This window comes from Cyphomyrmex costatus, unplaced genomic scaffold (genome assembly GCF_001594065.2).
Source record: "Cyphomyrmex costatus isolate MS0001 unplaced genomic scaffold, Ccosl1.0 scaffold123, whole genome shotgun sequence".
Classification (NCBI taxonomy): domain Eukaryota; kingdom Metazoa; phylum Arthropoda; class Insecta; order Hymenoptera; family Formicidae; genus Cyphomyrmex; species Cyphomyrmex costatus.
This window is the reverse complement of record NW_017275207.1, coordinates 5563792-5587388: the sequence shown is the minus strand read 5'-3', so window position 1 is coordinate 5587388 and position 23597 is coordinate 5563792. Positions and strand designations below refer to the sequence as shown.

The 23597-nt window shown below is 28.9% G+C and overlaps 2 protein-coding genes across 5 annotated transcripts; one reads left to right on the top strand and one right to left on the bottom strand.

Annotated features, from left to right (window-relative positions):
- Window positions 1-1175: 1175 nt before the first annotated feature.
- On the bottom strand, window positions 1176-8702 carry LOC108781506 (cytochrome b5 reductase 4). Of its 2 annotated transcripts, none has more exons than XM_018549490.1 (10): window positions 8349-8702; window positions 5682-5852; window positions 5007-5107; window positions 4757-4910; window positions 4019-4275; window positions 3708-3930; window positions 2364-2658; window positions 2065-2151; window positions 1596-1754; window positions 1176-1407 (listed from the first exon to the last, which is right to left on the bottom strand). In XM_018549490.1, exons 1-10 carry the CDS (start codon window positions 8596-8598, stop codon window positions 1353-1355), a joined length of 1752 nt encoding a protein of 583 aa, XP_018404992.1. In that variant the 5' UTR covers window positions 8599-8702; the 3' UTR covers window positions 1176-1352. The 2 variants fall into 2 exon arrangements, with proteins under 2 accessions (XP_018404992.1, XP_018404985.1); XM_018549483.1 differs by lacking the exon at window positions 8349-8702 and adding an exon at window positions 6270-6538.
- Window positions 8703-12040: 3338 nt separating this feature from the next.
- LOC108781829 (fatty-acid amide hydrolase 2) lies at window positions 12041-23383 on the top strand. 3 transcript variants are annotated; one of them, XM_018549944.1, is made up of 9 exons: window positions 12041-12100; window positions 20267-20474; window positions 20881-21084; window positions 21217-21422; window positions 21812-21954; window positions 22033-22211; window positions 22374-22763; window positions 22891-23073; window positions 23155-23383. In XM_018549944.1, the coding sequence occupies exons 2-9, from the start codon at window positions 20271-20273 to the stop codon at window positions 23251-23253; spliced, it is 1608 nt and encodes a 535-aa protein (XP_018405446.1). In that variant the 5' UTR covers window positions 12041-12100; window positions 20267-20270; the 3' UTR covers window positions 23254-23383. The 3 variants fall into 3 exon arrangements, with proteins under 3 accessions (XP_018405446.1, XP_018405437.1, XP_018405429.1); XM_018549935.1 differs by lacking the exon at window positions 12041-12100 and adding an exon at window positions 13303-13526; XM_018549927.1 differs by lacking the exon at window positions 12041-12100 and adding an exon at window positions 13303-13526 and having other exon boundaries at window positions 20264-20474.
- Window positions 23384-23597: the final 214 nt, after the last annotated feature.

Genomic DNA, 23597 nt, shown 5'->3' with positions numbered 1-23597 from the left:
AAAAGCGACATCAAAGCGCAAATCGAATTTCTAAAAAATTTAAATTATCGTTCAATTGGTAATATAGCAATAGCAGTTTGATCTGTTTAATTACAAAATTATTAATTTGAAAATTAAAAGATCAAAATTAACTACAATTAATCTCTACAAAAAATTATGATTTCAACAATTTTTCGTTAATTATAACTCTTCGTTATATAATGATATAACTTAAAAATAATAGGGTATCATTCTATCTCAATGTAAAAATACAACATACTTAAACAGTTTTCAATAATTTTTTATGCATTTATATTTACAATTAATATCAGTATATATATTTATATCTATGTGTAAATGTACAGTATTTTATATAATTTTTCCTCAAAGAACAATTATTTAATCTTAATTTATTTACACAAAAATAAAGTTAACAATACATATTAAAAATATATGTTCAACCTAATGAAATTTACAATTTAAAATAATAATTAAAAATATCATTAATACTATACAAGAAATATACCTTTTATAATCATATTCAAAAAAACATCTACTCATTTTTATTAAGCATTTATTTAATTATGTATTTATTATGTGCACTTAAAACTTTTACGAAAAAATTTACCCATGATTATACAACTTAATTAAACAACTAATAAATTATAAAATTGGAAATATATAGAGCAAATAGTTTTACTATTATTATAGTAGCCAGCATGAAAAGACAGTTTTTCAATTAATTTCCTCTGAAACAAAACATGTATGAATATTTTCAATATAAACTTATTTTCAATATAGACTTATTTTCAATAGAATGTTTTTAATAGAATTGTATAGAATAGATCTTTCTCATATATTGTGAGGCATATACCGTTTTCTCATCTAAATCGCGCGACACAAGTTCGCCTCTATTTTCTGGTTGCCATATTATCTGATTGCAAAAGTACATGTACGTATTTACTTTACGGACAGTATTACAATTTATCGCAGCTAGAATGCATTGTTATGGGCGGAAGTAGGAGTAAAAGTGTTTAAAAATTTTCATAATTCCAGAAAAATACGTCTTGATAGATACATCAATGACAGTTCACACAGCTATCACAGAATATCTGTACTAATGGATGCTTTTCAACAAGAATCACAAATATAATATAGTATAACACAGTGAATCATTGTATCTTCATTGTTTGTCAATGTTAAAAAAAGATAAAACGATCACTGTATTACATTATGTCTCTTGCTGGAAAGTACCAAATATTTAACTAAACGTGATTCGACAGGTACGAGTTTCATATCTCATTAGGCTCTCTAGAAAGACTCTCTAAAAGGAAAGGAAACATACATGGCACGTATACTTTCAGCACAAACGATTAATCGTCGAAATCGTACATTTGATGAGATTTCCAACCAAGTGTCTGAATACACCTAAAATAAGATAATAATTTATAAATAATCAAGAATAAGCTAAAAATTACAACAATTAAATCAGAGAGCAGCTATACAGTTTTTAGCTTTGTATAATAAAATTATATAAATTATATTTGCTACATTTATTAAATTATAAAAAATATAAGATACGTTTTTTTTAATAAGTAATCAAAAATACTACCTACTTTTTCGCAGATAGCATAAATCCTTTTGGTCCACACGTAAATATGCATCCTTCTGGTGAACACTCGCCAATCAATTCTTTCAATAATTTATCAGATACCGTACCGCGTCTACCTTCCCATTTATCTCCTGCTTGTGAAAGGATATGTGTAACTTTGAACCTAATGAATACGAGATATTAATAGTTTTCAGTTCGATAAAATCTATTTTTATTTTTAGATTAACTGACGTACGATATCTCATATCGATTTATGATAGATATAATTACGTATATTGTTATGTATATTATACATGATATAGCGCAAAAACAAACTTTAGTTATTTCTTTAATCATATATATAAATAAATTCATATATATAAATTTGTATAATAATTAAATTAAATTTTAGTTTTAATAAAGAGAAAGTATGTTTATATACATCATTATACAAATCATATATATATTAAAAAACAATTAAAATATGTACTTACTTCTTTTCTGAAGATACTTTATCAAGTTGCGACACATAAAACATATTGTCCTCATCCTTATTGAAATTTAGAAGATTGATTAATTTTCTGAAAAAGATTTTTAATCAATTAGAAATAAAAATTGATAATGTAATATATTAATCTAACTAATCTTATGCTTTGTTAGGAGCCAGATGAAAATGATTTCATCTGGTGATTAAGATCTACATATAATCACCAGTGCTATTTAGTTTTGTTGTTCCAAAAATAAAATATTATATATTTAGAGAAAGTCTCAAACGAAATATACTGATACTTACACATTGCGCCTTCCTAAAGCTCGCTGAATTATTCCTAACATTGCGGTTAAACCCGTGCCACCTGCTAGCATGTGAATAACAGGATACCGATCGAAAGATTCGGTTACAAAGGCACCCAAACCATTGCTCATTATAAGGGTTTGGCCAGGTTGTAATTTGGTGATGGACGGACTAAGTGCACCATTTGGATATCGCTTTATCATCAAGCAAATGCAATCAGGCTTATAATTTGGCGCCATATCTTCAGGATGAAGGCACGATGGGACAGGCGTATATGACCTTGATATTTCCATTCCTGCGACAAAGATATAAAAATATTATATCAACACAATATATTTTTATAAATACACAATACAAATGTGTTATATAAATATGTAAATTTAAATTTCTTATACAGTTCTATTAAAAATATTCTATTGAAAATGTGTTACAGAAAAAATATTAATTTAAAAAACTGTTTTTTCATGCAGACTAGTGTGATGAACGCGTCGCCACTACCTCGGCTGCAATATAAGAAAAGCATAACAATTTCGATAAAAGTGTTCGTAGAAATTCATGGAAATCATGTTCGAAATCCGCGAGAAAATAACATTATGTATACAATTCGAATCCACTCAACTGTTCAAGACAGAAAAAACCGCGATGCAATCAAGCGATGCAATCAAGCGCTTTGGCCGAAAATAGTACATGCAATATTCGTAAAATAAAAGAAACATAAAATCGCGTCCGTTTTAAAGTTAGACAATAGAATTGTCGCGAAGGACGACAAAACAAATAGATCTCTATAGACAGGTGAATGCGCGTGAGACAGCGACAGGACAGTTCATTACCGTCTCTCGACACGTGCGAACATACTCATATAAGATCGAGTTAATAAAGACACAGCTTTAAACGTGAAATATACAATTTGCATTATTTTCCGACCCGATCCGCATACAATCCAGTTACCGACTAAATTAGTACATAACAGTATAAACTAGAGTAAAGTTATTCTCTATAAATTAAAAAATTCCACATTTATTAATATTTTATTTTATTTTAACAATAAAAAATTGCAGTATATAGAAGTTGTAGAAAATATTGTATATTTGTCTGCGGTTTAAAACAAAAGTATGTTATGAAACTAGGTGTGAAAGTGATGAGAGACGGGATTGATTTAATTTTTGACTCGGAAAAAACTGTTTGTAAAGAATTGTAACACACAAAAAATAAAGCCTTGTATTCTTTGTTTCAAAAGTCGAACCTTTTATTGAAAATAAAGAAACGGAGTTTTGTCTGGAGACTTATAAATATTTTATTGACAAAAATAAATATTTTTTTTGAAAGTAGATATCTATTACTTACCCATTATATTCATTTTGACTTCTATGTGTCTCCCAACGGGAATTATTTCTAGAAAATCTTTCGCACGTAAAACTAAGAAATGAACTAAGTTGCAAAGGGGTGTATTACTGACTATCTCGTACTCTCTGTACGTGCGTTTGTTTGTGATTGATTCTTGCGATAATGTATGATTTCCCTGAGATTTCCAAATATCTTTAAGTTTTTTTGTAAACGTAAAGTCTACCTGCAACATATATGTTTCTTGAGTTTACGAAATACGCGCTAGGAAACATAGTAACCATAAATATAAATGAACTGATTCAATAATTTACCTGCATTGTTTCAAAATCTCTTTTATATATTGGTGGCCATTCCACATCTGCGATTAATTCGATCTCATTGATGATAATGTGCTTTTCAAAAGTTAGCCTGAAGATGATTTTCGAATCACTCAACCTTTGTAATCGATAATATATACCTGGATAGTCGCGTACACCTTGATAGAAAAGTGTAATAGAATTAGATGTTTGCTGCCAATCCATATTCACATTAGACGAATTTGATGAATTTTCATCAACTGCCTTTTGTACTGAAACAATAAAAATTTGCTCTAACCATTAAATGATTGGATAAAATTTGATATTTGTTATTATATATATGTATATATATTATATATGATCACAAATATCAAATATATACATATATAATAATTTTTTTATATCTATCATTCTAATTATAAATTATTAATATAACAAATATGTAGTATATTTGTTAGATGAATCATAGTAAGTTCAATAAGCTTTGCAAACAGAAACATTTCCCGATACTTAAATAAATAAAATAACTGAAAATATTTGAAAATAGTCATAATTCAGAAAAAAAATAGAATTTATATATTATTCATCGATTCACAGAAAAGCATTTCGTTCGTGTTGCTCGTGAACAATACAAACTTAGACATGAACTTCTGTAATGAGGCAATACTATCTACGATTTATTAATCCAATAATGTTTCTCTAAATATAGATGACCTAGAAACAATACGGTCAACTACTATAATAGATACTCACCAGTAGAACGTATGTTTCGACCCAATGTCATGGGCAAACAATTGTTTGACTTTTCCGTTATTGAGGAAGTGCTTGACGCGGAGGAAATCCCACGACTTAATCTGCCTACAATGCATTTTTGCAAAATACTCTGATAATTCACCCATGAGTGCACCTGGAATTAACGATCTACGGGTACATAAAAATAATTACCACTTAGCGAGACGATATAATGATAAAAAATGAAAGATTGTGAAAAGAAAGATCTTACGTTATCGAATAATTTCGTGGCGTCTTTGCCGACACCTCTCATCAACTCGTCAACTCCTCCTGGATGAAAATCCATATAACGCGTAACGTTGAATACTACTCCTGCAATTAAAATCAAATGTGTTAGAATTCAAGTTAAAATAAGTCAATAAATGGTAAAAAAATGAATTACACTGACAATCAAATTTCTAATAATTATTGAGTACTTAATTGTAATTAGTATTCTTTCCGAAATTTCCTCAATTAGTGTGTAAGGATCTAATGTACTTTAAATTAATATATTTTTGCTTAAAGTTAACACAATTGAACGATTTTTTTTTCATTTAAGAGTAAAAATCTAAAGATAATGTTTGTTAATGTAATGAATAAGATTATGTAAATTTTAAATGTGGTTGTGAAAGACATTTGTTATAAACAATTTTTCACAACGTATTATTGAAAAAATATCTGGGTCTATTGGGAATCTAAAATATTAATTAGGATTAAATAGATGTCATTATAAACTATTAAATATTCGGGATTATTTTATGTATACTTAAAGTATTTTATAAAAATAACGTTGTATAAAAAATGAACAATATTGTTGATAGTAAATTAAATATTTCAAAAGTTGTTACCGATGACAAAGAGAGTCTTCTTTTAACGAACCGAACATGAAGTATAAAAATAAACAAACCTCGGATTGCAATCCAAGCATCAGTTTGTTTGTTATGATTAGCAAGCTCTGATAAGGTTACAACTTGTGGTACACCACCGACTCCAGTTAAATCGACTCCTGAATTACCCAATCGGATCCAATCCATCAAACTATGCCCTGGTGCTAAGGCCGTCTTATTCTGTGGGTTTCCTGTAAAAAAAAACAAGAGTAGAAATTTATTATAAACATGTTATTACATTTTTTTCTATATTGCATAAAATACTTACAAATACATAAATAAAATAAAAATATAATACTCGTAGCCTTAAATTATTAGACTATTATATAAATCATGTGTCATATGATTCAATTTTATTATTTAATTTATAATTTATTATTTTAAATCAATTATAATGCATTTACTATTTTATTATTGATTATTTACTATTTTAATTATATTTCATAAAACCTCTTGCTCCTTCTATTAACGTCGTTCGATCTACGCACTACAAATTAGTGGTCGAGAACATAAAGGCGCCATTTATCTACAATGTATACGAGTATGTATGGATGCATGTAAACGCGATGGAGAAAATAGATTAATTGGCAATTACACTAATTACTAACCGTCCTGGATCTGCAGACCGAGGCTCTGCGGAGATCCATTGCCATCCGCGGCGGAAACCAAAGAAGCGCCGCAGCATCGTGGCATTTTTTCATCGGGACAACAGGAATTGCGGAGACAATATCATTTTTGCAGCCGCTTCGTGTAAAACGCGAAATCGATAAAAGTTCTCACAATATGCCAATTTACCTTGATAATAATGAAATTTAATTTTTTCTTAACACGTTTAACATGAAGAGATAAACAAGATAAAGGAGTAAATAAAATACGCAATGAGAATATAAAAATACGTAAATGAGGACATCCAATTTATGAAAAAACATGTTATTAGTATCGAATGTTCGAAATTTGATAATGTCATAGGTGATACCGATAATATAATAATACATACGATGTGTGATATAATATAGAGAAGAAAAATATATACTAATATGTACGTACATATTGAACAAATTTATATATCAATGATTATTACTGTTAAAACTAATGAAAACCAATTAAGGTATGCAAGCAACTAGCTAATTCATAAGACGGAAATATCGTGAAAATTTAATTTTGAATAGATCTCACAGTATCAATAACTAGATGTTATTCGTCACTGACTGGATAATTTTAATCCGATATTCAATATACTGATAATCCAACACCTACTCGATATACACTTATGTATGCTTTTTATTTTAATTTAATTAATGCATAGCAACATATAGTGCTGTTTTTAATTAAAAAAATTTTCTGCCTTTTTCTCTTTCCCATTTAGTTAAGCACGTAAAAAATATTCCACATTTATCGATCTGTTTTAATTATATACCTTTTAATAAATTTCATTTTTTGCTAAACTACAATTAAAGCATTTAATATACAATATCAGCAATATAAATCAAAAGAAGTTTTATATGTTTTTCAAATAAATTTCGTAGAATTTATTACCAAATTTCAATTGTGAATTTAATTTAGCACAAGCCATATATAACGTTTTAAAAAATAAAGAAGTTGAAATTGAAGAAATTCTTTATCAAACTTTCACAATTATTTCAAAAATTAATTCAAACCTTTGTTAAAAAATTCATAAAAGAAATAATAACCTTTAGAAAAAATCTTACGCAGAATAGAGATTTTATGCTAACATATATTCGATTGATTAGAATTTTAATAAAAATTATATAATCCTCCTTCATCTAGTTCAGTTAAACCTTCTTCATCTAGTTAATTTAAAGTTCCTACTGAGGGTAGGTTGCTTGACTCAGGTCACCATCGATTCGTTGTAACTAATAATAAAGAGAGAGATACATGGAAAATGTTTAATTATTTAAGATCCGTGTGCAATGATGCAATATGCGGCTACCAGCGTACTCAAATCGTTCGCTTAATACGAGATGTATCCGTAAAGAATGACAAGGTCATCTACATTATCAAGAAGCAGTGGTCACTATGATGATTTTAAAACTAGGACGGAAACGCGATGCAAATCGCGAATCTCATCGGTGACGAGAAACGAGAGACTAGATTCCGGTGATCTCGTGGTGAAGGACCGGAGAGTACTGCGCTGAAACACGCGGCCGAATATAACCCTGAGACAGGTAGATCAATATAGTAGCGATGGACGACGCTCAGCTCAACACGCAGGATCTCTCGCCAGTCGGAGCGCGCTTCTCCGTGTATCAAGATCTTCTCAATGACTGACAAGTTAGTAATACGAAAGACTACTTATTACTTAATCGATTAAATAAAGTCTGTTATTCGATCAAAATAATAAGACTATCTCGGATGAAGCGATATAATTCGTGAATAAAAATGAATGAAAACCAAAATTTTATTATCAGTTTTATAGAATTATTTTTGTATGACGCGAAAATTTTAGGTATTTTTTGTACAGATTTCAAGAATTTTATATCTATCAAAAATTATTTTTAAAATACCACGATTTAAAACATCACATTTTCTAGGTCACGTTCTCTATTTTTTATGTTCTTTCATACAATTTTCTTTGATTTACAAAATGTAATATAATTTGCTACACATGATTTATGACACTATTGCTTCTACTTTAACTGAAAGAAAGAAGAATCATATGTTCTTACCAGTAGCAGATCCAGACGATGGAATTGTTTTGGCTTTTGCTTTCACTTGCTCACTTTGAATGGGCTTAATGACACCAGTAGGTAATGTTAAAGTACTCCTGGCCAATAGACTCGTAGGTGAAGACGTTTTCACGTCCACTTTCTTTATTTTGTCCTGTACGTCATCGATATCATAAGTATGACATTTATCTTTTCCATTCTCATCTCTCGATTGGGTCTTTGAAGAATCGTTCTTCTTCATTGATTCCATGTTTCTCTTTGAATATGGAAAGTCCGAGTAAGTAAATCCGAGAAAGTAAAAGTGTTATGCTTCGTCATGTACATCCCGATAAAAACTCCATGATTTACCTTGTTGAACTCTGTCACACACGATTAAAGCAAATAATTATCTTGATGAAATTTAATAGCTCATTGATGAAAATTTAATAACTCTTTATAAAACGTTATCATAATAATTTAATGTACAAAATTATAATTGCAATTGAAGAGATGGGCAGAGTAAAAGCACAATTTCATTTAGGCCGTTTTCTTGGAAATTAGTGCAAACAAACAAGGAATTGATGTTGCTTACATTAGTTAAATATTATGAACGTGTTTTCATTGTCTTGTAGTGATAAAAATGATATAATCTATACAAAAAATTTTTATCTTTTTAATTTTACAAACTAAATACGTAACAATAAAAAAATAAAATTTTGTGTTTCAAAAGTTAAAATAAGTAAAAATTATACAATTTTTACTTATTTTTTAACTTATAATTTAAAATTATTATAATTAATAATTCTTTACATTTAAAAGTTATTCAGAGCACGAAATAATATGAGATGTTGAGTATAAATAACAAGAACGGAAAATAATTCTATTAATTATATTTTTAAGTAAAAAATTTTGAGATCAAATTTTTAAAGAGAAAAAGTAATGAATTATTATTAATTATTATTAGATTAGACAAATTGTATTATTTTAATATTACCCCTTTCTTTAAATGTTTTGTTTCTTTTTATTATAAAGTTACTTTTACATGTATATTATGTCTTCTAAAATCGAAAACTTGTCAAGATCAACACCGTAAAAACTAGTGTTTTACATGTATTACATGCAAGAGTTCATCATCATCCATTTGCATTGCATGGTTCACAAATCTAGAAAGCGAGACGCTTAGGATACGTACTAGTGTACTCGCTCTCAATTACTTTCTCCATGCACTTTCACTTTTGATTGTCCCTCAACAAATATACTTGACAGACTTAAACTCAACTCTATGTGCACAGAAACGCACAATGCAAATTTAACTGAAAGGAGAAAGATCAAAGAATCCTAGGTATTATTTATACCTAGTATTTATAGGTAAAGTAAAGAGTAAAACTATAAGAATGTTTTATTTTATTTTTACTCAAAATCTTAAAAAATAAGTGTAATGAACACCAATTAAAAACTATTCTTAGATCCAACATATTTCAACGTTTTTTAAAATTAGTATCTTATGTAAAGAAGCTAATTTAACGAGTAAAAAGACATGGAAATAAACCGCGTAGCTTATTTGAAGAAAATGTCGGACGAAGTCTTCGTCCTTAAGAGTATTATTTTTATATTACAATTATTTTATGTTAAAATTATCGTGTTTAAAAGAGTAATTCTTCATAGAAAGAAATCTCTATTATAAGTTAAATATTTTGGATCAAAATATTTTTAGAACTCTAATGTTTGTTCTTCGTTGAGGAAAAATAAATAAATATTGAAACTACAGCAAAATAAAAAATGTAAGATTAGCTGAACGCTAGTATGTATTCAACGATTAAATCAGAAAACATAGATTAAGGATTTTAGGATTAACTTTTAACTGGTAACATAATTATATACATAAATAACATGTTATCGTTAAAAAGTGTACATGCTCTCTTTTTAACGATGTCCTACTTTTACTCGTGCTTATATATTATTCCAGCTATAAAAAGATAAAAAGATAAAAACTATTTTGGCAATAAAATAAAGTAAAATAAAACAAGATGTATATAAAACTAAAATATTGACAATTAAAAAAAAGAAAGTTTATATTTTTCAATAATTTATTTCCCCTCAAATAACTGCTTATAATTTAGTACGGAGATAAATAAGAGTGTGAAGAAAGAGAAGAGAGAGAGAATTATAAAAAATTAAATTAAAAATAAATAAAAGATATTCCAGTAGTAAAGATAAATTAAAAATAAATATAAAATATTCCTATATTTTCCACATACAGCAAAAATACATTGAACGCTATGTATTTAAGAATTAGGAAAATAAATAATGCTCAAAATGTTTTTAATATTATATATAAAGTTAAGAGAACGATAACACTTTGATAATGGCCTAAATGCACGGTAATAATAAATTGCGCAGAGCATTAAACACGCTTTGTCGAGTGATTAAAAGACGAGTGGTTGCGATGCGACATTCGGCATTCTGCTACGTCAGTAAAAAGCGAGCTTTCCTACTGGCGCCTCTAGGATAATTCCAGTCTTATCGTTAGATGTAACATTAAATGGGGATCTCTATATCTTATTTACTTAAACGCTTATAACGTATACGTAAAAAATAACTATGTAATTTAAAATAAAGGTAAAATATATTGTTAAACGCATTCAAAGGATATATAGTATTGATTTTGTTTATTACTTATTTATTACTTGTTATTTCTGGATTTCTCAATATCAGTCTCATGAGACTCGTGTATCTTGTACACACTCTGATAGGTATTTATCTTTTTCATTAGTAAGTAGTCAAGCACGTGATGTTTATACTGAAACATACACTTTAGCTAATTGTTAAGTTCCATCATGAGCTCTTTTGCATGAATGTCCGTGAAACACAGTAATTTACATTTGAAATTTAACCTTATAAATAAATGCATATTTTTATATATTTTTAATATATAAAAATATATATATGTACTAATAAAAAGATAAAATGCATTAAAAATATATGTGCTTTTTATAATATAAATATACATAAATAATACACAAAATTCTCTCTGATACTTCGTGTTATTAAAACAAAATGCAAAAAAATAATGTTTTTATCTTTGGAATAGATACAAGAATGCATCTGCAAGTCACGTATATAATTTTATCCTCCTATCAAAAAAATAATAAACAATTACTGCTGATAAACAACTACTAGCAATATAAATTATTGATGAACAATATTAAAGATAAATTGTCAATAAATTGTTTCACTGTTCGTTTTATATCTTTATAGCTTTTTTAGGTATACATATCACGAAAAATGTATTTTTTTGATTATATATCTGGTATTATTATATTAAAATATAATCTATATTAAAGATAATGCAACCTCAACTCAATATAAATTTTAATTTTAAACGAAATCAATTTTTTCTGAAAATGTTTCTTACGCTAATTTCCATCGCTGAACTTAAATTTGGAATAAATGCTATTTCTGATTACAATGACTACACATCGAAAAAAACTCACCAAAATGATATTTATATTTCAACTTGTTCGCGGCATACGTGAAACATGCGAACTCTATTATAAATTAGGTTATTAGTCCAGTAGATAGACCGACAACTTCGCACGCGTCAATCGCCAAGAGAACTTGAGAGCGATAAACGCCTGACGTACAGAAGCACACGCCGAATGTCACGATAATTATCACTCGTAATAGGACACACGCGTGCGCTTCGCCAGAATGGTTAAATGGCCTCGAAAATCGCTTGTCCTCGAGCCTGTGATCGCGACCACATTTTGGAGGTTAGGTTCTGAATTGCTCCGTCTGGTTGCTCCGTCTCGCGGCCAACTTCAAGAATGTTGCGGCAAGGCCGTATACTTATATTTTTACCGTATAATTGAATCCAACTTATTGATGACATACAATTGTTGATTCATCCGGTTTCCTATTAGCTTTTTTTATAAATCTTTTATCGAATTTATTTACTTGAAATACGAAAAAAGAAAGAAAATTCTGTAAATATGACTACAAAATGACTATAAACTATAAAGTATTGACTAATTGTAAGCAAAATATCGTGAGTTATATATATATGTATATATACGAATGCTATTACTTTAAATATATGTGGAGTTATTTGCTAAACATAAATATAAATACGGTGTACAATAGATATTCTTTTAGTCTCAAACTTAAACTATAAAATGAAGCTAAATAAAATATAAAAGTAAATACGTTATACGAGAAAGAAATAAATATATATAAATATTATTTTTCTTTTTTATATATTTTTTAAGCTTGTATTGTGATTATATTATGATTATTATTTACTTTAAATATATAGTCTTTTTAAATTTGTTGAAAATAAACAGCTTTGTATAAAAACTCTTTAAAATAAGCCAAATATACTGTATAAAAAATAAGTTAAGTGTGTTATATAAATGTATATATAAATATATATATTGTATGTATAATATATACATCAATTTTCTTATTTATGAGACACACAAAAGCATAAAATACTTACAATAATTATTTATTTTATAATATAAATTTTTCATAAACCTATACTGCAGTCAATCTTTATTTACTATTAATTTAACAACTAAAATTCAACAATTACTAAATATATTTATTTCGAGAGAAATTTATAATTATATAACATATCTCGAGATTTAATTAATTTTTACGTTTTTCAGTATTTAAAAAAATTCCACGAAATCGCCAGAAACTTTATCATTAAAGTTCGTCGAAATCGCGAACTCGAAGGGCATCTTGTACATACATTCGAATACAAAATCAAGGGTGTAGCGAATTCCAAAACCGCTCCTGGATCTTCTACTATCCACGAAGGGCACGAAAGTCGCTCACGCCGCGTTCGCGGCTGTTAGATTCGGTTAGATTCGCAACACATCGGAGCGGCTCGGGCGGGAGCCGAACCTGACCCGATCGGCGTGAAGTGAGTCGCGCGCGCGGAGCCGGCGGAGCACAGAGTGAACGGCGGTGGTGGGTGGATTATGTTCGTGTTGGCGCGTCGTTTTTGCGGAAAAAGCGGAGCTCACGACGCCAGTCGTCACTCGGTGTTCGGGAAAATCGACGGCCGCGTTTTCAGTCGCAACGATACGGAAAGGAAGATAGAGACGGACATCAGGAGAGGGAAAGGATACGCGCAGGATCCCGCGATATTATCTGAATGAATCTTGGTTTAAATCGTGTTCGCCCATCCCGGTGAGTACTCTGCGTGATCCGCCCCGTAGAATTCACGAAAGAAGCAGGGCGGAAGGACGAACCGGATTGTCTTAAACTTAATTAAGAGCACAGACGGTAGGAGCAACATATATTTCAACCTATCAAAAATTGCGTATACTAGAATGCGCGGAATTTCCAACAGGCGGAAATCTGTTATTCGCTGTTTCTACTGTCTGCGTTTTTCACAAAGGCCGATGTGCAGGTTGACGCGGCGCACCGGTAATCTCTATTTGTGTAAACGGTCGGTGCGAGCACTCCGCTTCCGTCGACTCATGCGAGGGAATGGCGCGGATAAAAGTCGACCGTGAATTGTGGACGCGCGAGATAATAGCCCAATTGAAAACCACAGGCAGTAGGAACGAGGAATACAAAATTTCAACTTATCAAAAATTATATAATATAGTATACTGGAATGTATGCTCTTGTAATTTTCCCCTCATTTCAAGATACACGCTCAATTCTAAGACATCTTGAAAATATTGTGCAAAAGATGTAAACGCAATGAAAAGTACATAGGAACAGGCAGTAACAGATTTCAATCTATCAGAAATCCTGCATTCTGGTATATACGGTTTCTAGTACAGGTTGAAATCTACTATTTCCTGTTGTCTGTGATTTTCATTGTGTTTAAGATTTAAAGACATCTTTTAGAATTTTAAATCAGTCTAAGACACAATTGAAAGATATAAGTAATAGGATTTCAATCTATCAGAAACTGTGTGTATTGAAATGCATACTTTTATCATTTTTATCTTATTTCAAAATGCACAATCAAGACGTCTTAAAAACATTTTTGCAAAAGGTGTCTCAAGCCTGAGACTCAATTGAAAATCACAGGCAACTGAGAATTAAACAAATTTCATCCCATTTGTTTATTTCCTGTTTCTATTGTCTGTGGCTTTTTAATTGTGCCTCAGGTTAAGGTAAATGTATTAGTTAGTAAACAGTTAGTAGACATGACTCAATTATTGGACGAAATGACATAAATTTTAAATATTATGCTTTCAATGACTCTAAAGAAATTCATTATTTATAATAATGTAATAAGAGTCGTACATGTCATATTATTAAAAATTTAATATTTAAATTTTTCATCATTTTTCGCGTTCTTGTTCTCTAATTGGTACATTTATCTTATATTCTCGAATATCAAGATGGCATGAAGGTGAACTACTTATTTCTCGTTTCTTCGAGACGCAAAAGATCACCGCGCGAGTGTTACACGAACAGCACCGAATTATAAATAACAACATTGTGTCGTTATCGTCAAACAAAGAGAAAGGTTTCCGATTATCAAGATAGCTTGAACGATCTCTGAATACGCGAGGTATTTTGTGATGAAACATTGAAGTACGTACAGGTAAACGGATACTTACGGAAAGAATACAGTTTATCGTGAGAAATCGTGAAATCGTCGAGTAATGAGAACGCGAAATTAGGTGAATGTCAATCATCGATGTATGGTTGTAAGCCAAGCGATTATTCCGGTCGAATTCCTGATATTTATTGAAGCAGAAGATATACATTTGAAAATGACAAAACCCTCTTCAAAATATTAATTTTCTAATATTCTCATTTAAATAGATTATTTGTATGCATATTTGAGCTATGTAAAATAATTGTTGAATATGTTTAAATGACCAAAAGAAGAAATGTACAATATATAGTTTTTTTGTGATCTGAATAGTGAGAAGTAGGTGGTCGAGAAATAAATAATGACCGTATATCGTACTACATATTGTAATAAAATTGGATTGAAATTTAATCGATCAGAAGAAGAAAAAAAACCGGTATTAATAATAATAGTGAACTTTGCTTTGATTCATCATATTCAAATTCAATCTCTATCCGAATCTAAACCCTGTAGGTTTAACGGAATATTTTACATTTTTATTTGATTTTTACTTGATAGCATCGTCTATTTCTAAAAATTGCAGTTTTGAATATAAAAATATAGAAAAGAAAAGAAAGATAAATTGCAAGTGAAGCTGTGAAACTAAATAACATCAAAATCTTTAAGTTTATATCAAATTATATATTGGAGATTGGGAGTTGCAAATTGAAAATAAGAATTTGACTAGTCTAATAATGTATTATACTAATTTTAATAAAACATCCAACAATTTTATTAAATAATAAATAATAGTTTATGTTATGTTGAGCAATGAATTACGATTACAGTTAATTAAACGAACAAAATTAAGTGATCATAAAATATATATTTTATTTGCGTTAACAGAAAAATCGTGGAACGTTTCGCACTTAACAATAAGTCATCTTCAGCCATTATCATAAAATCGATATATGTAAGAATAAGAACTAAGAAGCAGTATATATATATATGTCAGATGTATATTCTTTTTTAACATCTTGCACATATATAGCGTTATCTTTCTTTATGTCTCATACAGATCATTTTAAATTATATTTAGACACTATGGACGCTCACATAACGATTTTAACATTGTGGACTAATTACAAAAAAATTTTTTTGGCTTTACTTTTTTCAGTAGTAAACGAATAATTAGTTCTATTTTTATGTGGACTATATTTATTGCGCACCCATCTGTTTTTATTATGAACTCTCTTATCATTTGGACTTTTTTTGAGGAAAGCGTTGTATAATCTATTATCATGTTAATTTAATGTCTATATTATCATGTGGTTTCTTGCTCTAGCTATTATATCCAACGTTTTTTTAGTTTATTTATTATTTTTCTATAGCTTAATAACTTAATTTAATAATTTATTAAGATTTACGGCTGAAGATAATTTCGTTAAGTATGAATTTCAGCAAAGTTCCGCGATTTTTTCTGATTGTATAAATAAAATTAATTTCATTATAGGTCGTTTTATTTTGCTCATTTAATTGACCTGTAGGTTATATTATTTAATTTTAATTGGTTACTTAAAATTCTAATCTTCAATTTGCAATTCTCAATCTTCAATGTGTAGATATTTATTGTTAGCAGAATTTTTATAGTGTCACGAGAAACAAATATTTCAAATTTGTACTTTGTTATGCATGATTGCATACTTCACATACTCATGACGATACAGACGTTCTCTTGTAAAATTATATTTTTTTATCTTTATATACATTCCAATTTTCATGCGCACATTGAAAATATATACTTTTATTTAAATATTAAAATAATTAACTTTAATTTATTTTTAAAAATTTTCTCAATTAGCATCTTTTAAATTCTTGATAGGTGCATTTTGAATGAAAATCGGTCGAAGACCTGATAAATAGTTACCGTTAGAGTTAATAACCTTGGACGAAATTACACATCTGCGTGTCAACGATTGTATTCGATGCGCTGCTTTTGCGCATTGTGATATGCTTCGTATTCTTTTTAGTTTCAATTTTTGCTTTTTTTATTCGACAATCTTGTTGATTCCGTAACTACCGATTCATCGTTTCTTCCTGTATTATAGTATAATTGTCGTTATGGTATAATTGGTCATTATGGCTTAATTGATAGGAAAGATGAATTATTAATTGAATGATTCGCTAACCTTGGCAGATCGTATTGATTGTTTAACAAAATTAATTAACTTCAGTTAAATAATCCTCAATTGCAGTTTTGTGTCGTAAATAACATTTGCTACGATATTTCTAGCAGAAGAAGAAATTGATGCCATCAAAAAGCGATGAATGATGGAAAAAAACACGATATTTCTATACGTATCATTTCCTTTATTACATTCAAACAAATAATATGAATCTAACATATATATATTTACATGAAATATATAAATATTATCTTTCTGTAATAATTCATATCAGTTTACCAATGTAAATACTGTGATATTACATAAAATAAGAATAATATTAATTTGTGGGAAAAAATTATATGTAAAACATTTTTTTCCGGGAGCGGAAAACATATACTAGATGTTAGAGATAATATTAAAAATCTTAAATAAAACAATAAAGAAAATTTCTCAGTTATTCACCGATAGATGAATAACATGATGCATATCATTTCTGTCATATATTTTTTTAAGTTGAAATATATGATGCTAGTATATCTGTAAGTAAGTGTTAAAAATGTACAAATATTTCCAATTATTAGTTAAAATATGATAAGCGACTTGCCTAAATTGATATAATGTTATTTATCGAATGTTCACATAATATGTGTGTGTGTATATATATATATATATGCAAAATATACATTTATATATTTCACTTTGTTTCCTGATCATCAACTATGCAGAAATCTGATATATGTACATTGTACTTCTATTATATATCGACAACACTGGTATTAATAATTCATGCTCTGGTAGAGTAGAGCGCATCGTTTGCAAATCGGTTTTTATATAAATATTTTTGCTGGTAAATATGTTAAATTAGTTTTTTCTTTTTCTTTATATAATAGTGATAGGGGTACATTTAAATTTTTAAGTTGCACTTCTTATCGTAAAACTTACCGTAACAGTGAATTTGCATTGTTAGTAACGCGCGCGAATCATAAATAATATTACAGATTAGCACATATATACATATAACAAACACGCATGTTTTGTTTATTATTTTCTGAAATTTCTCATTGAAGTAATTTAATATGAATCGTGTTACAATCGTCAATAAATGAATGTTAATTCAGGAAATATCGAATAGGAACACTATTAAATTCCACTTTTGTTTGCACTATTTCAATCGTGTTATCTTTGCTCTTGCACGCACGTAGCGACTTTATAACCTTGTGTATCTTGAGTGATTGCACGAAATAGCCTTGTTTAAACCGAGAAGTGATTCGTGTTCGCGCACAAGCCCTTCAACACATTTAAAATACGACAATCAATCAGAGACGTCAAATGTAACATATTCATAATTCGCGAACATCCAGATATTACATATGAAATCCATCGATCGATTTTTCTAAAGGTGAAAGATCTTTACTGTTAAAAACAGAGCTTTACAATTAATTTAAAATATTAAATCAAAGTTTGTAAAGCTTTACAAACAAAATGATGTTAAACGTAAATAGTTTATAGAGTTTGATGGAGATCTTTTGAAATTAATTAATTAAAAGTTTATCAAACTTTTTTACATTTGCAACACTGCAAGCGAAATAACGAACGAACATCACTTGTAGTAAATTTCGGACTTTTAGTTTAAGCTGCTAATTAAATTGCTGTTTGAACTAGTGAATTTGCACTTTCAAGACTCGACAAGCTTTGAAACTTTTACTCTTCAACAAATAGCGTTGTAATTAAACAAAGCCGTAGTACAGACAAAGTTTATCGACATTTTACCATCGTATAAAAGCGTACAAGATCACCCTGTATTTTAATTCCATTATGTGCAAAGCTGCTCAAATTGCTTATTGTTCTGTTAACCTTGATATGTAATTTCGTGATTATATCATTAATGGTTGTCCAGTGGATTAAGTGCGTAAGCGTGTATCGTTCTAGAATTCACGCCCTTGAATCAGTCTCTCTCTCTCTCTCTGCTTAGGAAAATTTATGTAATTTTCCGGCAGTGAGACTTTTACCTATTATTATTTATTGCCAATGTACAGTCACATTAGGTCATCAGTTGTCGTGAATACGTGAAGTACGCAATTGAGCACAACAAAGCACGATTTGGAAGTATTTATTTCTTGCAATATTATATTTAAAAACCAATGTTCAATAAAATTCTGTTAACAATTAATTGTTTTAAGTAGTACGAAATTTTATTTTTTTGTAAATTCATAAATATGTAGCATCAATTTACAAAGAATAAATCTTTTTATTATCGTGTTTGAATTATTTTTTTAATATATAACAAATATGATTTTAAAATAACTCATTAAAAAATAAGAAAGAAAGTAACCACCATATTTTCCGTCAAATGTATTCCTTTAATTCTCATTTCTTTTCCTCTTTTTATTTATATCTCTCTAAATATGAAATTACTTTTTATTTTATTCTCTTATAAATCATTTTATTTATTATAATTTAACGTTGGAAAATGAATTTGTGTAAACATGTTTAAATGTTAATTAAAAATGTTAAATGTCCTAACGTGTGTGTTTGTAAAAAACAATGTGAAAAATGAAGAATTATCAGAATATTCATGTCAAAAAAGAAGCTAATAACACGATAAGTTGTAGGCGAATGTACTCATACGATATTGCGAGACGATCTCCACACGTGTGACATTTTCCAAGGCAGAATGATGATTCATATTTGCATTCGATCAGTATGCACCACGTCACAATAAATTTCTGAAACGCAATTGTCGTACATAACAGTATTATGAAATCCATAATATGGAAATAATTTCTGTTCTTTATTTGTATTTTTAAGCGAAAATATGCACATTTACAATTTTCAAATTACAAAATTAAGCTGATTATTCTTGTGTAATATTTTATTTGGTCTCCTTTACGCCGTTGAATACATTGTGAATTATAGCTAGTTATATTAATAGAATCATTATTTTCTCCGTAAGACTTTATTTAACGAGTTTGACGTGTAATATTTGTAGATAAATAATTTTGTAAAGAAAAATAATGTTTAATGTTAAATGGCATTTTGATTACTACGCTTATTGTTATATATTGGATATCTTGACTAATCAAAATATACATATAATGCAGGAAGGTATATTTTTATTTTTGTTGTGAATAATGCATTTTATAAATACGTATACAACGAATGAATAAACATATTAAAATAATTAAAATTGCAAATGTAAATATTTTTTCTCTTAGCAGGTGAATGTCAATTGAAGAGCAAACACGAAGCAGAATGCAAACTCGACAGATCCTAGGCGTGTGCCATCGTCTGATAGAACTAATTGTGAGAGGGATATCACTATTAGTTGCTTTTGTCAGAGGACCGGCACAATCTCAACCATCCATCAAGGATTTAACTCTCCTGCACAGCACAACCACTTTAGCGTTAAAAATTCGAAGTAGACAAGTAAGTTTTTGTTTTTTTAAAATTTTTTGAATTTTCTCAATGTTTGATAATTAATTTTAACAACTTGTTTTTGATAAGCTTCTACCAGTTATCTATTCGTTAATCTTCTTAAATTACCTGATAACAAAATGACGTTTTATTTGTGAATTAATTATATGACTAGTATTACAATTTTTATTTTAAACAAGATAAATAAAAATAACTCGCCTGCATTATCCATATTTTTTTATTAATTCTATTAATCGTTTCTTCAAAACATAAAAGAACTAGATCTGCATCGTTAATAAATATGTAAACCATAATTAATAAAAATAATGAGGATAAGCCTTATTAACTATCTGGACGATACACTTCTGCCTATGCTGGCTAATTATTGGTTAATCATGCAACTACTTATTATTCACAGTTAACTTCCGAAGATGTGGTATCTTCGTATATAGAAAGAATAAAAGAGATTCAACCGATACTCAACTGTGTGGTCGCAAAACGCTTTGAAGAAGCTCTTAAAGAAGCGAGAAAATGCGACGAATTGTTAAAATCTCAGGATGCTCCATCCGTAGAGTTTCTGGAGAAAGAAAAACCATTATTTGGCATACCTTTTACCACCAAGGTTTGATTTTTATTTGATTCATAACTTAATTCCATTAGAAGAGGTGATAGTTCAAACGATTAAGTTTTTGCTTTTTATTGCCTATTGATCTAATTATAATCTAAAGATATTATTTGTATTATTACATTGCAGGACTGTATTGCAGTCAAAAATATGCAGCAAACAGCCGGTCTAGTTTTACGTAAAAACACTATTGCTGATAGAGATGCAGATGTGATAAGATTAATAAGATCAGCTGGAGCCATACCTCTAGTACTGACAAATGTTTCAGAACTGGCAATGTGGTGGGAAAGTAGTAATTGTCTATTTGGCATCACCAAGAATCCGTACAATACAAGGTATTACACATCTCATCGGTAATACAAAACATAATACAATATCATCTCCAATTGTTTCACAATTTATTGAAAATGTAATTAGTCATCTAAACTTTATCGAAAAAATTTTTCGAAGAAGAGATAAAATAAATTTTGTTTTATAATGAACAACTAAATCATGGAAAATAATGGTAAAATGTAATTATTGAATTTATTTTAATATTCAATATATGTGTTGTATTATAAATATTATAAATTTATATACTAAATATGCCAATATATATTAGGCAATAGTTACGAAATTTTTTCATAACTTTATTAAAACTTGAATTGAAATATATTGTATAACAGAAACCAATCCAAGATTTAATCCTACAAAAATTTCTTATTCCATTATTATTCACTTTTAGACATATTGTGGGCGGTTCTTCGGGTGGTGAAGGCTGTATACAGGCAGCAGCTGGATCACCATTTGGAATCGGCTCGGATATTGGTGGTTCTATTCGTATGCCGGCATTCTTTAATGGAATTTTTGGTCATAAGCCAACTAAAGGTGAGAAAGATTGAGAATTTGGATAACTCAAATTATTTCTTGTTATCAACTTTAAAATATTATATTTTTATATTATAGGAATTGTTTCGAATGATGGTCAATATCCTAGTGCACATAGTGATGATCAAGATCAGTTACTCGCAATTGGACCAATGTGTAGATTTGCACAAGATTTAACATTAATTCTTAAAATTATTGCAGATAAAAATACTGATTTATTGAAGTTAAATCAGAAAGTGGATATTTCAAAAATCAAGGCGAGCTATAGTTTAAAATTTAAATAAAATTAATTATTTTTTCTTAAATTTAATTATTTTTTTAAAACTTAATCTTTATATATGCATGATTTTACAGCAAAATATCAGAATTAATAATTTCTCAAATAATAACCAGGGAATTATGTTTTTATATAATTTTAGCTCTATTATATGGAAGATGATGGTGGTCAGTACCTAGTTTCGCCAGTGGATCCAGAGATAAAAACCGCTATGAAAAGAGTGGTAAATTATTTTGAAAAAGCGCACAAAGTTAAAGCTATGAAAATAAATATAAAGAAGTTTAAAAAAGGGATAGCTCTCTGGTTGGCAAACATGTCATGCAAGGAGGAGGAAGATTTTTCATATGAGCTAACCAATAGGAAAGGTCAACTTAATGTCGGGTTGGAAATTATTAAATGGATGTTATTTATGAGCAATCATACTTTAGTTGCTCTTGTCACTGCCATATTCGAAAAATGCGGCTTAAAACATGGAAGTGAGGAACATGTTCGACTTATGCAACAAAGTAAAGATCTTTTTCAGGAATTGAAGGTACTTTGTTACATTACTTTTTTATGTCGTACGATTTTTATATCAACGTACGTTTCAAATATCACTATTGCTATAAAATTTTTCTGTATATGAAAACATAATGTTTTATACTTGTCATATGTTTTAGGATATTTTAGGAGAAGACGGTGTGTTTTTGTATCCAACACATCCAACTGCAGCTCCAATGCACCATGAACCGTTGTGTAAGCCGTTTAACTTTTCTTATACTGCAATCATTAATGTAGTAGGCCTACCGGCTACGGCTTGTCCATTAGGTTTAAATAAACAAGGACTTCCCATTGGAATACAAGTGTGTATTGATATATTTTTATGTAAAATTAAAAAATAGTATCTTACTTGTATTTTAAGTAATATAGTTTTAATCATATAGGTCATAGCAGGACTTTATCAAGATCATTTGACTCTCGCTGTTGCGGAAGAATTGGAACGAGGTTTCGGAGGATGGGTACCACCAGCAATAGTAGCCTGATATTAATATTGTCATAGACAATAATTCTATGAATGAACGACGTACACATAAAAGCCTCATCTTACCGACCCTGCCATCTTCTCTTGCGAAGTATTATATTTATATCAAGATTTTCATGCATGTAAACATTATCGAGGTAAAGTACAAATTATACGAATACAAATATGTGTATGGTGAATATGTATATATAAGTATGTATACGTATATATAGATACTCAACATGCATTTAATATGAAGTTACTTTCTTACAATTTACATTTCTTACAATATTTGATATTCCATAAGTTTCATGATGAAGTAAGTTTATATGGTATTAGGTGCTTGAATTAATTCTCGCTGGTTTT

Coding starts and splice junctions, on each gene's coding strand:
- LOC108781506 (XM_018549490.1), bottom strand. CDS start 8,598: ATGGAATCAATGAAGAAGAACGATTCTTCAAAGACCCAATCGAGAGAT. Junction 5,853..8,348: donor ATCGTCTGGATCTGCTACTG/GTAAGAACATAT, acceptor TTTTTTTTACAG/GAAACCCACAGAATAAGACG. Junction 4,276..4,756: donor TCGAAACATACGTTCTACTG/GTGAGTATCTAT, acceptor TTATTGTTTCAG/TACAAAAGGCAGTTGATGAA.
- LOC108781829 (XM_018549944.1), top strand. CDS start 20,271: ATGTCAATTGAAGAGCAAACACGAAGCAGAATGCAAACTCGACAGATC. Junction 21,085..21,216: donor GCATACCTTTTACCACCAAG/GTTTGATTTTTA, acceptor ATTACATTGCAG/GACTGTATTGCAGTCAAAAA. Junction 23,074..23,154: donor GACTTCCCATTGGAATACAA/GTGTGTATTGAT, acceptor TTAATCATATAG/GTCATAGCAGGACTTTATCA.